Below are 13,500 nucleotides of genomic sequence, written 5' to 3' on the forward strand. Positions count from 1 at the left end.
TGGGCGGTACTGGGTTGACCTTATTGGTTCTATCTGAATCCATGGAGTGGATTGTAATTGGCTTCTTCTTACACGTGAGGATGGTTTGCGTTTGCATCATTGCTATTTCAACATTGGGGAGACAGCAAGTTGGTCATAACGCACCAACTTCAAATATCAAGACAAGGCTTTAAGGTTTATAAACATCACGACCACATTAATTTTGTAATTTGTTCCTTTAGCACGACAGACTTTCTACAAAGATGGCGGCTGCATCAGGTATGTGAGCAACATGTCTCGAGTCGTAGCCCCAATAATTCGGTATTCATCTTAAAGCACGTGATTAGGTATTGTGTATGCATCTTCGCATAGCCAAGTGTGGTTAAAATGTATTATCTGCTACAGATATCAAACTTGGACAGAAACTTAATGAGGGAAAGACTAAACAGATCTTTGAAATTGTGAACGAAACTGGTCACGTTCTGGTCCAGTCTAAAGATCAAATCACTGCTGGAAATGCCGCGAGGAAGGACCAATTGGATGGCAAGGCCGCGATTGCTAACAAAACCTCGAGTTCTGTGTTCAATCTGCTGCAGAATGCTGGTGAGTTACCAGACGACAAAAGTCATTTAACATTTGGACATGCATTTGAATGACCGACTCGTTTAGTATATCAAAATGGCTTTGATTGAATAAGTGATTGACAGTTTGATGCCCATGTAACGTTGCCTATGTTCAGTCCAGTTATGTTCTGAACAGCTAGTTATATTTACATGATTGACTTAAGTCACATTAGTTTTCACCCCAAATTACTCCACATTTCGCAGTACATTTCATAAAGTGAGCTAAGTACATCCCATGTGTCCTAAATCTAAATAGATTTTCTTGTGACCCAGTCATGCTTCTTTTAATTGAGCCAGGCATGCTTACATTGAATACTCTAGCAGCCCATGTTTAAATCTCTGCATCAAGACAAGGCTACTTTTGATTCCTAATTGAACATTCTACAAATGGAAGTTTGACAACTGTCAGATTAGGTCTTTGGAGTGAGTTTCTGATTTTGTTCCGTTTTATTGTTTTTTTTGTGTGTGTCAGGCATCAAGACAGCCTTTTTGAGGCAGCACTCAGAGACTGCATTCATTGCTGCTCATTGTGAGATGATTCCCATAGAGTGGGTGTGTCGGAGATTAGCAACTGGATCATTCCTTAAGAGAAATCCTGGCGTGAAAGAAGGCTACCGGTTCTCCCCAGTTAAGATCGAAATGTTTTATAAGGTGTGTGTGTGTGTTTTAAGGTTTCCTGCAGTAATATTAACATCTGGGGTGTCATGTTGGTGAAATTGGATATAGTTATTAGCACTCATCTACTTTGGGACTTTCTAATCAGCTTTATGCCAACAGGTGAAAATAATGTGGCACTAAATGAGAAATTGTCCGTCCTGCTATATCTACAAAACATGTTGATGCTTTGGGGTTCCAAATTATTTAAGGGATTTATAGTTTAAAGAAATTAGTTTGTCTCCACGTGCTGAATTTGTCATGTTTACGTTGGTACAGGATGATGCCAATAATGATCCTCAATGGTCAGAGGAGCAGATTCTGGAGGCTCATTTTTCTCGAGCAGGCCTTACCATAGATCGCTGTGAGGTGGACATCATGAACCATACCACTGTGACAATCTTTGAGATCCTGGAGAAGGCTTGGGCCACCCAGAATTGTACCTTGGTAGACATGAAGGTACAGTGTGCGTCAGTTAAGTACTGTATTTATTCTGTTAAAAACCAGAGGTGTCTTAAGTAGAATTTTTGGGCATCTATACTTAACTGTTTTTGCAGCCGACTTTCTACTTCTACGCCTTACATTTTCATGCAATTATCTGTAGCCTACTTTATACTCCTTACATAAAAAAAAAAATAGCCTTGTTACTCTAATTTCAGTTCGGCTTGTTTTCAATCCGGCTTGTCATCGTTCAAAAAAACACACAAAAAATATCTAGCCAGATAAATCGCGCCATCCGGATAGAGTGAATTTGTGGTTGGATGAGAAGTCTAAATGTATACCATTCCGACACCCTATTAGTTTGTATGCGATCCATCGCACCTGCACATGACACAAATCACGTCACACTCCAGCAAAGATGTATGGCAGATGTATGTAGCCTACGTGGCAGAGACTGAAGAGAACTCGGGCAAAATGTCCCAACCAAACACCAGCGAGGAGGTTGGTAGCCAGGAAGACAAGCCAACCCTTTTACATCCCTGGTTGTACCTGGAAGAATTTTTCGAAATGGTTGGATGCCAAAACAACTCCTTTCGAATGCACTGCAAGCTCTGCGCACCCACTCTATTGAGTTTGAATAAAGGCTATTGATAACATGACTCTGAAGTCTTTTGCTCCATGACACACATGTAGTACACACACATATATGCATATACAAATACATTGGAGCTGTCAAGCAATAATCACATTATTTCATATGATAATCGCAAAAAAAAAGAATCTGTGAAAATGTTACCCCAATAAATGATCTTTTTGTGGAAATAACATAAAAAGGGTGGACTTAAAGACTTCAGATAGGCCTAACTGGATGATAATGTCCATAAAACTTAAATTGAGGGAGTTTTATTCACTCACAAACTATACTGCTGTTTTAAAAACATCCACAAATTAGACTTGTTCTGGAATATAAAATACATTTAAGACATGTCTCATAGCCTACTACGATATCCTGCTCCATAATAATCAAATCTCACTCAAACATACTTCAGATACTTAAGCAACCCTAGATTTACCTTTTATATTGAACATACAGTTTCTATTTTGTTGAACCCAGTCAGCTGGTTCAACGCTGCTAATGCTGCTGCTAGCTGTGTGCTTTGCTTGCATATGATAACTTAGGCTGGAAGTACTCCAGTGATAACTAAACATAGCCTTAGTTTTGTCAACCGAACCGTCTCGCAACTTTTTGAAATGCAACTTCCCATCTAACAGCCATCTCCATCATTCAGCTACCGTCGGCAGTTGTGTGTCATGTGATAACAGTTGATTCCCAGGGTCAAAAAGAAACCTGCGTTAACGTCACTTTTTGTCGCGTTAAAGTGAGATTGCGTTGACGCGTTAACGTGTTAACTTTGCATTGTACCAAAATGCATTCATTTTTCAATGGGCATAAACAGGTGCAGCTCAATAAAAACATAGGGGTAGCGTAAAGCAGTTTATTCATTACTACATCTGTCTCGTAACAGTGTGTGCTGTCAACTATATTTTAAGTCAGCAAAGCATAAACCGCAAAAGTACAGGTTGATAAGTGGATGTTTCTAATTGATGTTGGCAAGGACACAGATGGTGATGTTGATATTTAGTGACTGTTTTGTACTTATGTAACTATTTGTAGTAGCCAAACAATACCATAGAATTATTTTAAATATAATATTGCAGTGTTTAACTATTAGATTTAATGCAACATTTAATCACAAGTGGTCTAATCGAAGAAATGCGGTTCTTAATTGCACTTCCTGCTATTCATGAGCTTAAACTGTCTTTCTAGCATGTAATTGCATTCCTAACAGAGGAATAGAAGGGAATAAGAGATACAAGTTGCAAATAGAAATTGTCCCCCTTTTTGTTCATAGATTGAGTTTGGTGTGAATGTGACTTCCAAAGAGATTGTAATCGCGGATGTGATTGATAACGACTCATGGAGACTGTGGCCAGCAGGAGATCGGAGCCAGCAGAAGGACAAGCAGGTGTGTGATCTTCACTCTTTTACACCCAATCTTCTTTGCAAATTGTATATGCTGTTGTGAAACCGTTCTGTCTTCATTAGGTTTACCGAGACCTAAAAGAGGTTACCCCTGAGGCAATGCAGATGGTGAAGCAGAACTTTGAATGGGTCTCTGATAGACTTGAGGTACTTTCAACATGCATCCTACTTTTTATATGTATTTTTTGTGTTGCTCTTTTGCCTGAACTTCAAAAACTTTCCATCTATACTTCTTAGATCAAAATGTAAAGCAATGCTAAAAATGTATACTGTATAAGTATTTTCGAAGTAGTTATTTTGTGGATGGTCATCTGCAAATGAGCAAACACAAGGCAGTTATTTGCAAATGGTTCCAATTAATCTGTAACACAGATCCTAACACACCTGTGCCTACTGTGGAATACTTAAGTCTTAAAGGTCCCATGACATGCTGTTTTTGGATGCTTTTATATAGGCCTTAGTGGTCCCCTAAAACTGTATCTTAAGTTTATTTCCCAAAATTCAGCCTTGATGCAGAATTATGCCACTAAGAGCAGTCCCACAATGAGATTTCCTCCGGACGTGCCGTTTCTGTGTCTGTTGCTTTAAATGCAAATGAGGAGGAGAGACGCGGCACCATGCGCTAATGTTTACAGTGGATGTATCGCAATGGCTCATAGCCCTGTTGCTGTAAGAAGCCTCAAATGTGCCCATTCTCATCTGATCACCCTGGTTTGCAGAGGTGCACACTCAGTCATTTCAATGAGGGGAAAGGTGGATATCCTTTACATTTAGTCCTTTAGCAGACACTCTAATCCAGAGCAATTTTCAGTAAGTACAGGGACATTCCCCTCGAGGCAAATAGGGTGAAGTGGAGGACACTATCATTTTGTACGGCGGGGAATTGATCCAGCAACCTTCTGATTACTACCCCGACTCCCTCACCGCTCAGCCATCTGACTCCCGTGTATATCGCGTGTGCCATAACACCAACAACAGAACGGTTATCCAAAAAACAAAGTGTACAACTCGCGTGTGTGTTCACACACATACTTGATGCTATCTACCTTTTACATTAGTGACAGTAACTGAGCTGTGAGCTAGTGTTACAGCCGCATTCTAAGGGTACCTTGCTCGGTAACCATATACAGTAATGCACAAAATGATATAGCGTTAGTTGACTTACTTGTCCGAGGTTTGTAGCTGGACCAAGGAGAGTTGGTACTGATCCAGAATGTAATCAGATGTTCAGCAAGGCCAGCTTTTGTATTGGTCAAGTTGAGGAAAGTTGTGGCTAAAATGTTTGGTGCAGACATGCAACACTTTGGGAAGTTGAATCGGCACATTTCTAGAGTGAACTAACTAAAAAAAATACTTGTTTTCATTTGTACATCCAAACACTGAGCAACTGTTTACACTTTACATTTATGCATTTAGCAGCAATTTTATCCAAAGCGACTTCCAAGAGAGAGCTTTACAAAAGAGCATAGGTCACTGATCATAACAACGAGGTAGTCCCAAACATTGCAAGCAGCCAAAATGTGAAGCATACATTGTGAAAAAACTAAACAAGTGCCAAATGGAAGACTCAAAAGAGCATGCAGTTATACACGTTACAAATTAAAACATGAACCACAAAAAGTGCAAGACTGTTCTTCTACAGGTACAATCAACAGTAAAATATTTCACAGCGAGTACAGGAATTCAAGAGTTTACTTCGTTATAACTAACCTACAAGAGCAACAAGTTTCTCAATAAGAGTCATTATGATCCTGGAGGAAACTAACATCAGGTCCAATCAAGCAATCATTCCTATGTGCCATTGTACTCCCGGAACAAGTGCGTCTTGTTATACTCGCACTCGCACGGTTGTAGCTCAGTTTCTCATGGGCGGGCCAGATTCTCTGGGCGGGCAAAGCAGAGAAAGGGGAAGTAACCTTCCTCCTTATGACGACATAAGGAGAAGATTTTCAAAACCGAGCGTTTGAGCTTTCATTTTCACCAAGGCAGAGAAGAATACCCAGGGCTTGGTTTACACCCATCAACATTTCTAGCCACTGGGGGACCAAAGGCAGGCTAGGGGAACTCATATTAATGTTAAATAACCTCCTAAATTGAAATGTTCATGTCATGGGACCTTTTAAGTGCAGTGTTGTTGTTGTTCATTTTGGCAGTCTTGTCCTGTCTGTGTTCCAAGATACTAATGGAGCCCCAGGTCAGTGGACGTGTGGTGGTGCTAATGGGATCCACATCTGACCTGGCCCACTGCGAGAAAATCGGAAAGGCCTGTGGAGCCTATGGCATCCAGAGTATCCTACGAGTCACCTCTGCACACAAAGGACCAGAGGAGACACTCCGTATAAAAGCTGAATATGAAGGTGGGTTACACTTAAAATGTTTAAATGTAACCTAACCATTGATTTCTAAGTACTTGAATGGGCCCCTTAGGTGATGCCGTGCCAACTGTGTTTGTGGCTGTGGCGGGCAGAAGCAATGGCCTGGGTCCTGTGGTGTCTGGAAACTCTGCTTATCCTGTCATCAACTGCCCACCAATCACTCCCGACTGGGGGGTACAAGACGTGTGGTCATCCCTCCGCATGCCAAGTGGTAAGCGTAGCCATGTTTGAGAATCATTAGTTTTGGTAGGTACTTTGGAAATTGTGATGTGATTATCTGTATTAAAAACTAATTGAACAGCTATCGTCTTTAAATTAACATCAGGCGCTTTTCATTCAATCCGCTAATTCATTAACATAATGTAATGCATGATTACTTGCATCTGGGCTTGAGCAAATTTCAGCCTTGAGGGGAAAAACTGCATTCTTGGATACCTAAGTTTCCAGTTGAGTTGTGGGTGTGTAATGCGTGATTTGCATGACGGTGCATGCTGGTTTTCCCTAGCCTACTTTTAGCGCGGGTCAATGGTTCCCTAATGATCGCCAGATGGCGCTTCTTGCACACAGATGAGACAAGTTCGGAAACTGAAGTGGCCTTCGTCAATCTATCAATACTTCTTGTGTTGATAAGTCGGTTACTTTCATTAGAACGATTGTTGTCAAGTCCTTCAATCATTCAGCAAAATGTAATTTATTATGAAGGATGTCAGTCACATGTTGAGGGTTAGACTGCAGTTGGTCTATAAATGTGTGGCCCGACATTATCAACAATATGTTGTTGGCTGGCAACGTTACGTTGTCCCCAAAAGTATAAACACACAGGGACATAATAAACATTCAATGGTCTAATTAGATCCAGTTATCCTGGCAAAACATTTATTGTTCATCATTGCTGGTCAGGCCATGGTCCAAATAGATCAGTTGCAAGTGTAACTTATTTGGAAATTCTCACATTACTTCTGAAATTTGTCCTTTTATGACAAAAACATTCAGCAGTAACGCATTGTGTGCAAACAATTTGCATTTAATAAATCAAGTTGGTAGCCTATCTACAACTAGAACAGACTAGACAGTGAACATTGTCAATTCAGAAGCAAACTCTACCCCTATTTCCCAACTCCATTTAGTAGGCTATTTTTCTAGCGCAGTTCCCATAGAAGTCAGATCAGTCTATAATGGCTGTTTTGTATGTAGCCTGAGTTTGTCTGTACATAATATCCCATCTCCCCCCCCCCATGCTTTCTGCAAGCAAGCAACATTTATTTATAGAGCACTTTAAAATCCAAAGTGAACACAAAGTGCTGTACTGTAAAACAATAGATGAATACATAAAAGCCCTACATACAAAAACTCACATCTCATACGATACAAATTTTAAAACAATAACACACCATTAGGGCAGGGGTGGGCGATATGGACAAAATGTATCACGGTTTGAGTCATTTTATATCACGGTTACTGTATATATCACCGTATGGCATGTACTACAAGTTACGTTACTGGCTATTATTTAAAGGCAACAACAGTACGAGATTTCATATTGGCTGATGCGCAGTCATGCCATTTGGTGGTGACCTACTCACAGCACAATACGGATCCGTAACGCCCTCCGACGAAAATTTCAAAATGAGCGAAAGCGATCAGTCTGAGTTTTACTATCCATATCTAACTTCGGTTTTGGCATATCAACCTCGTTAAAGCTCGGTCGATACGTTAAAGCCTCAGTTTGATATTTCCCTGCATTACCTCACTCTCGGTAAGTAGTTAGCCTTCACTAGTCATCCTAGATCAAGAATGCTAGCAACTCCACCAGTGTAATTTTACAACAAAACATTTTACAGCACGAGACGTAAAACTTGAACAACAAATCGAATTGGTTACCTGCAGAATGGGTCATCAAATACATAATTAATTAGCATCTGCATGAATGTGGTCCGCTTTGACAAAATACACTCCACATCAAAAATTCCCTCAGACCATTGCAATGCAAATGTGCTTCAAGGTCAAATAGCAAATCAAATAAAAGTTAAACTACAATTCTAAATATTGCAAGAATGCGATTTATATGATGGCTTATATACAATACAACAACCAGACATTTAATTGACTTTAATTAAAATTTAAGTATACTGTGGTTGAAACGGTATAGCCAAATCTCTCCCGTTAAACACATTTCTACCGTCGCACGATATATACCGTCATACCGCCCAGCCCTACACACCAAGTCTTGCATTCATTTGAGCTTACATCCACAGACTAAAAAGAACGAATGGGATAATGTCATGCATTGAATTGTGCACAAGTAAACTGCACCTGGTAAACTGTGAATACACCTTTTTGGAAGGTGCAACATCCCTCCCCCCTTTCTAATGATCGATTGTGTTGTGAGTAAATAGATTTGGTCCCTCAAATTCCCTTGAATGTAGGCTATCGTCTACTCACATCAAGTTACCGTAACATTCCAAACATTCCTATGTTTACACAGCTCTTTCACCACCTCAAGAATAGACCTACATTTAATTTAACATTCTAAGATGTTGTAGAATACTAATTTATTGTAACTCGCATACCTCTTGATATTTCTGAAATTATCTACTTTACGAAATATACAGCTATTTCATTCTACAATTATTGTTGCCGCCAAGTCATAACATAGGAATTGTGCTTACCCATCTACACACATATTATTTAATGAAGCAAATTAGCTTTATAGAATAAAATTAAATTGTCATAATTTTGCATAAGCTATACATATATTGGTATACACTTTATTTAGGTTTTAACAGTCTAAATTACATACTTGTGCACAGGAGCCCTTGTAACATCTGCTGATAGAAAATAAATTGTATTTTAATTTATTGTAATTAGATTTAATTTGTTGCTATAGTTCGGCTACTACAAATGGGTGCTGCACAAAATAGTTAATAGATAACAACAATTTCTCCATACCGTTTACTTACTTGTCCCAGGTTTGTAGCTGAGCCAAGGAGAGTTGGTAGTGATCCAGACTTTATTTTCAGACGTTCAGCAAGGCCAGCTCTGTATTAGCCCAAGTTGAGTAAACAGTCGTCGGTGAAATGTTTGGCGCAGACATACAAAACTTTGGGAAGATGTGTCGGTGCATTTCCAGAGAAAATAAAATGAACACTGGTTCTTCAGAGACTCAGATGAAGGAACTAAAAGACTTTGGTGTTCATTTGTAAATCCAAACACTGAGCAACTGCCATGCTTCGCTCGTTTGCATGTCTCAAGGAAAAACCAGCATCGCGCTCGCATGGTCGTAGCTCATTTTCTCATTAATGTTTTGAAAACCTCAAAGTGAAATTTTCATGCTTAAAGAATGCTTCTTTTGGATGGTGCCATAGATCTTTATGTAATTTAAATACACTCAGATGCCCACTGGCAGTTGCAGTGCCAATAACCAGTCGCTGGGAAAAAACACATTTTACAGTAAGGTGAAGTAGCGTTTAATGTTATGCTGTTCTCCCACTTATCCAGTGTCTCTATAGTTGCAGGATTTTGCACTGACTTACTGTAGACTCACGGTGTTCCGTACAAACTCGGACGTAGAGCGACTTTAAATGAGGCTGCAACAGTCAAAAATAAGACTACAGCTAATCTGATAGCATCGTAGTTGCCGGAAAACGCTTGGCAACTTTCTGAGCCATGATTGACATGATGTTGAACCAATAATATAGGTCAAAATATTAAAACAGCAGGGTTTTTCCTGGGTCAAAATGGGTCTTCGGTGTTCAAAAAGAAAAAAAGGAAGAAAAAAAAAAAATATATATATATATATATATATATATATATATATATATATATCTCAAAATGCATAATTGTCCGACTTTACCTGAACTCACCATATATTATGGTGAGTTCAGGTAAAGTGGGACAATTATGCATTTTGATGATTTAATATGTGCAAAACTGACATCCAATCACCAGAGCTGATCTTGACTCGTAAATACAACACTTCTAGTCACTATGCAGTGGTTTTTATTTGTCTGACATCAGAGTAGGCGTGATCTGGCTTGACAAGAGGTCTATACAGAAAAAACGCATCGAAAGTTCAGCGGCATATGACATTATATTTCTCAATGATAAGGCTGGCAAAGGAATTTAAATTAAGTTACAATGAGTACTATTGCAGCATATTGAAGGGGTTTAACCACTGATTGAAACACACACAAACATTTGTAAAATAATGCTTTATTAGAAGAAAAAAAAGCATTATGTGACTGTCCCACATACCTGATCATGTCAGTTAATGTGGGACAGCATTTTTAAGGTAAAGTGGGACATCTAGTAATGCTGTGTTTATGCTATAAAAGTAATTTAATTCGACAGTTGTCAAATATTTTATACCAATGCATCATACTGCACTTATTTTCCCAACTAAATAACAACTTACACTGTCATTGAACCAGCGCTTTCAGACTTGTAAGCGTGACCGCAAACGGTAGTCCAACAAAATGCTAACGCAGCGGGACTAGCTAGCTAGCACATAGACTGCAGATCACTAAGGTTTACATCAGTTACACTTTATGCCTAATGTATAAGTCAACCCCCACAACTAAATGAATCTTGCCACACCCTTGCACCTAGTATTGTTGTATATAAACTAATAATTATATCAGCAGACTAGGCCGACAGACAATGACTGTCCCAATTTACCAGACAAGCTGTCCCACATTACCTGAAAATGCTGCCTGAGTGAGATCATGTTATGTTTGAAAGTGTGTAGCTTGTAAAATATTGTGTATTCCAGTATGAAAATGTTCCTAAGCCCTAAAACGATTTACAAAAACACCACTGGGGCGAGTTAACAGTTATTTTGTAAGTCTACTGGAGCCTCTACCAAAAAGTGTCCCACATTACCTGAAATCAACCTGTGTGTGTATATATATATATATATATATATATATATATATATATATATATATATATATACCTTTTTTTCTCCCCCAACCCAACACATTTTTGTCCTGTTTCCGCAAAGCAATAAAGTTAGGCTACTTAAAGACACCTTACACTCAAAATATGTTCTAAATGGTATAAATGCTGCCAATTAATAATTGACGTAACAACTTATTGTAAATGGTCAGTAGCCTAGCCTATCGATAAAGGTTGGCCACTCTGAAGCATGTACACTGCCTGCTTCATTTGATCTTGATAGGCTAAGCATTCTGCAGCAAACAAAAAAATAAACCCACTTTTTATTAATTAAAACTACTTCAGCATAATAATGCACCTTAAATACAAACCTGAGCAAGGGCAGAAATCGCTACCGAATCAACAGACATGTGCAATTTAGCTAGCAGGGGAAGAATACATACAACGAAAATCACCAGTTAACTTGATTTAAACATGCAAGGACTATAGACTTATACAATAACAGGCTCACATAAACTGACAACATAAGTTATAGGTTATGACTTACAGTTCTCAAAGACGCACACACGCAATCTCAAGTGCGTTGTCAAGCGCGTGTCCTTGCAATTCTCCGATATGCACTCTAACAATCACTGCTGATACGACGGCCAAAATTTTGTACAGCCTGATATCTGATCCCGTGGCGGCAGAAATGTTGCCATAGAGGAAACACTGCACTATATATTATCATTCCAGGTTAAGAATACCAATGGAGGCGGCGTTTGAAATCATAAATCAAACTTTTGTCAGCATTTTGAGTGGAAATTCTATTTGCATTTCTACAGGTGTATTTGTGTACGTCAGGCTGGCCCTCGCAGCGGAATGACAGTTCAGATCAAAACGGAACGAGGGTTCGACTGTAGCCTACTGGAAACATGCTGTTGAGAACATATTCGCTGACATGCATTGCACGCGTTTTTTTTCTTTTCATTGCAGATTTTTTTTGCCTTTGGCGCTCGGGATTTGTCATTGGCGCTCAGGAAAACGGCTTTGGCGCGCGCCAACATTTTCTCTACGCAGGAAAAACCCTGAACAGGGTATCCGCGGGGTCTTAAAGTATTAAAAGTTGATAAATCCATTTAAGGAAAATTAAGGCCCTTAAAAGGTATTAAAAAGTCTTAATCCTGATTTTATAAGGTATTACATTTTGTTCACGCTTTGTCCAAAGAGTTTGACTCCAAAAGGTATGCATGAATATATTTACTTTCCTCCCCATGACTATTGTAAACAACGACATCTTTTTTGACCATACATGTGTTTGAATCCCTGAGTTTTGATAATGATTGTAAAGGAATACATTTGCATTAAATAAAATACGATCAGTTTGACGTAATTCAATACATAATACATTTATAATTGGTTTCACTCAAAGACGCGTTATGACAGTCAATGTTCCTGCGGTGATTCTAGCATTAAACCATTGCGTAACCAAGACTGTAGCAAGTCATTTTAAAACAACAAATTGTATGAAATGATAGGTCAAAACACACTTTAATATGGTTTTGTTTAATTTAAACATTTGTAAGTTGATAATGCAAGGCTTAGAGAGCAATTTCCCTTATGGAGATATGGCTCCGCCTAGCTAACTGCTATGCAAATTCTTCTCCCGGCCCCATTTTTATGGTAACGGTAGGGGGAGCTTCACTACTTACTGTGCTCTTGTTGACAGCAGAAGTCCAACTGATGTCAATTTGACTTTGCTGGAAGCGGGAGAAAATTAGCTTTGTAACAGTATTGATTACACATTTTGCCAGGGAGTATTTTTTATTGGCTGGGGTGTTTTATGTGACGTGTATGGAATACCGTGCGTAAACGTTGTGTACGGAACACTGAGTCTACAGTACTCAACCCACAGGACAACAACACACTTTCTTTCTGACAGGTCTCGGCTGCTCCACAGTCCTGTCTCCAGACGCTGCTGCTCAGTTTGCTGCCCAGATCTTTGGGCTGTCAAACCATTTGGTGTGGTCCAAACTGCGTGCCTCCATGCTCAACACCTGGGTGTCTCTGAAGCTGGCTGATAAGAAGCTGCAGGCATGCAGCGTTTAAGGCATCCTCCCATCCCTGAGCTTTGACCTGAGCGTAGTAAAATGTCTGTCCATATTTCCTGTCCAATTAAATATTATCATAATGGTACTAACAATTTGATTAATACTTAATACTAAAATCAATCAATTAATTGAGTAAAAATGTATACAATAAAATGTACTTCAATCCCAGATGTTTTATTTTTTCAGGCCATTTTTAAATTGTAATCATGTTTTTTTTTTTTTTTTTTTTGTGCAGTAAACATTTACATGTAACACACTGCCCACCATGTATTAACAAACCATTTGTTTGCATGTTTTTTTTTTGGGGGGGGGGGTTGCTACGTTACAAGAAACACAACAACAAGCCGATTGGCCATTGCCAATTGATGGCCAAAATTGCTCCTCATTTACATCAAATC

At 39.1% G+C, this 13,500-nt stretch overlaps 1 protein-coding gene across 1 annotated transcript; it reads left to right on the plus strand.

The window, feature by feature from the left end:
- Positions 1–103: 103 nt before the first annotated feature.
- Positions 104–13,270, plus strand: paics (phosphoribosylaminoimidazole carboxylase, phosphoribosylaminoimidazole succinocarboxamide synthetase). The gene is made up of 9 exons (XM_084675514.1): positions 104–258; positions 385–582; positions 1,075–1,253; positions 1,536–1,715; positions 3,611–3,724; positions 3,805–3,888; positions 5,918–6,098; positions 6,169–6,327; positions 12,934–13,270. The coding sequence occupies exons 1-9, from the start codon at positions 243–245 to the stop codon at positions 13,098–13,100; spliced, it is 1,278 nt and encodes a 425-aa protein (XP_084531640.1). The 5' UTR covers positions 104–242; the 3' UTR covers positions 13,101–13,270.
- Positions 13,271–13,500: the final 230 nt, after the last annotated feature.

This window comes from Hypomesus nipponensis, chromosome 16, assembly GCF_054491055.1.
Source record: "Hypomesus nipponensis isolate SF chromosome 16, ASM5449105v1, whole genome shotgun sequence".
Lineage (NCBI taxonomy): Eukaryota > Metazoa > Chordata > Actinopteri > Osmeriformes > Osmeridae > Hypomesus > Hypomesus nipponensis.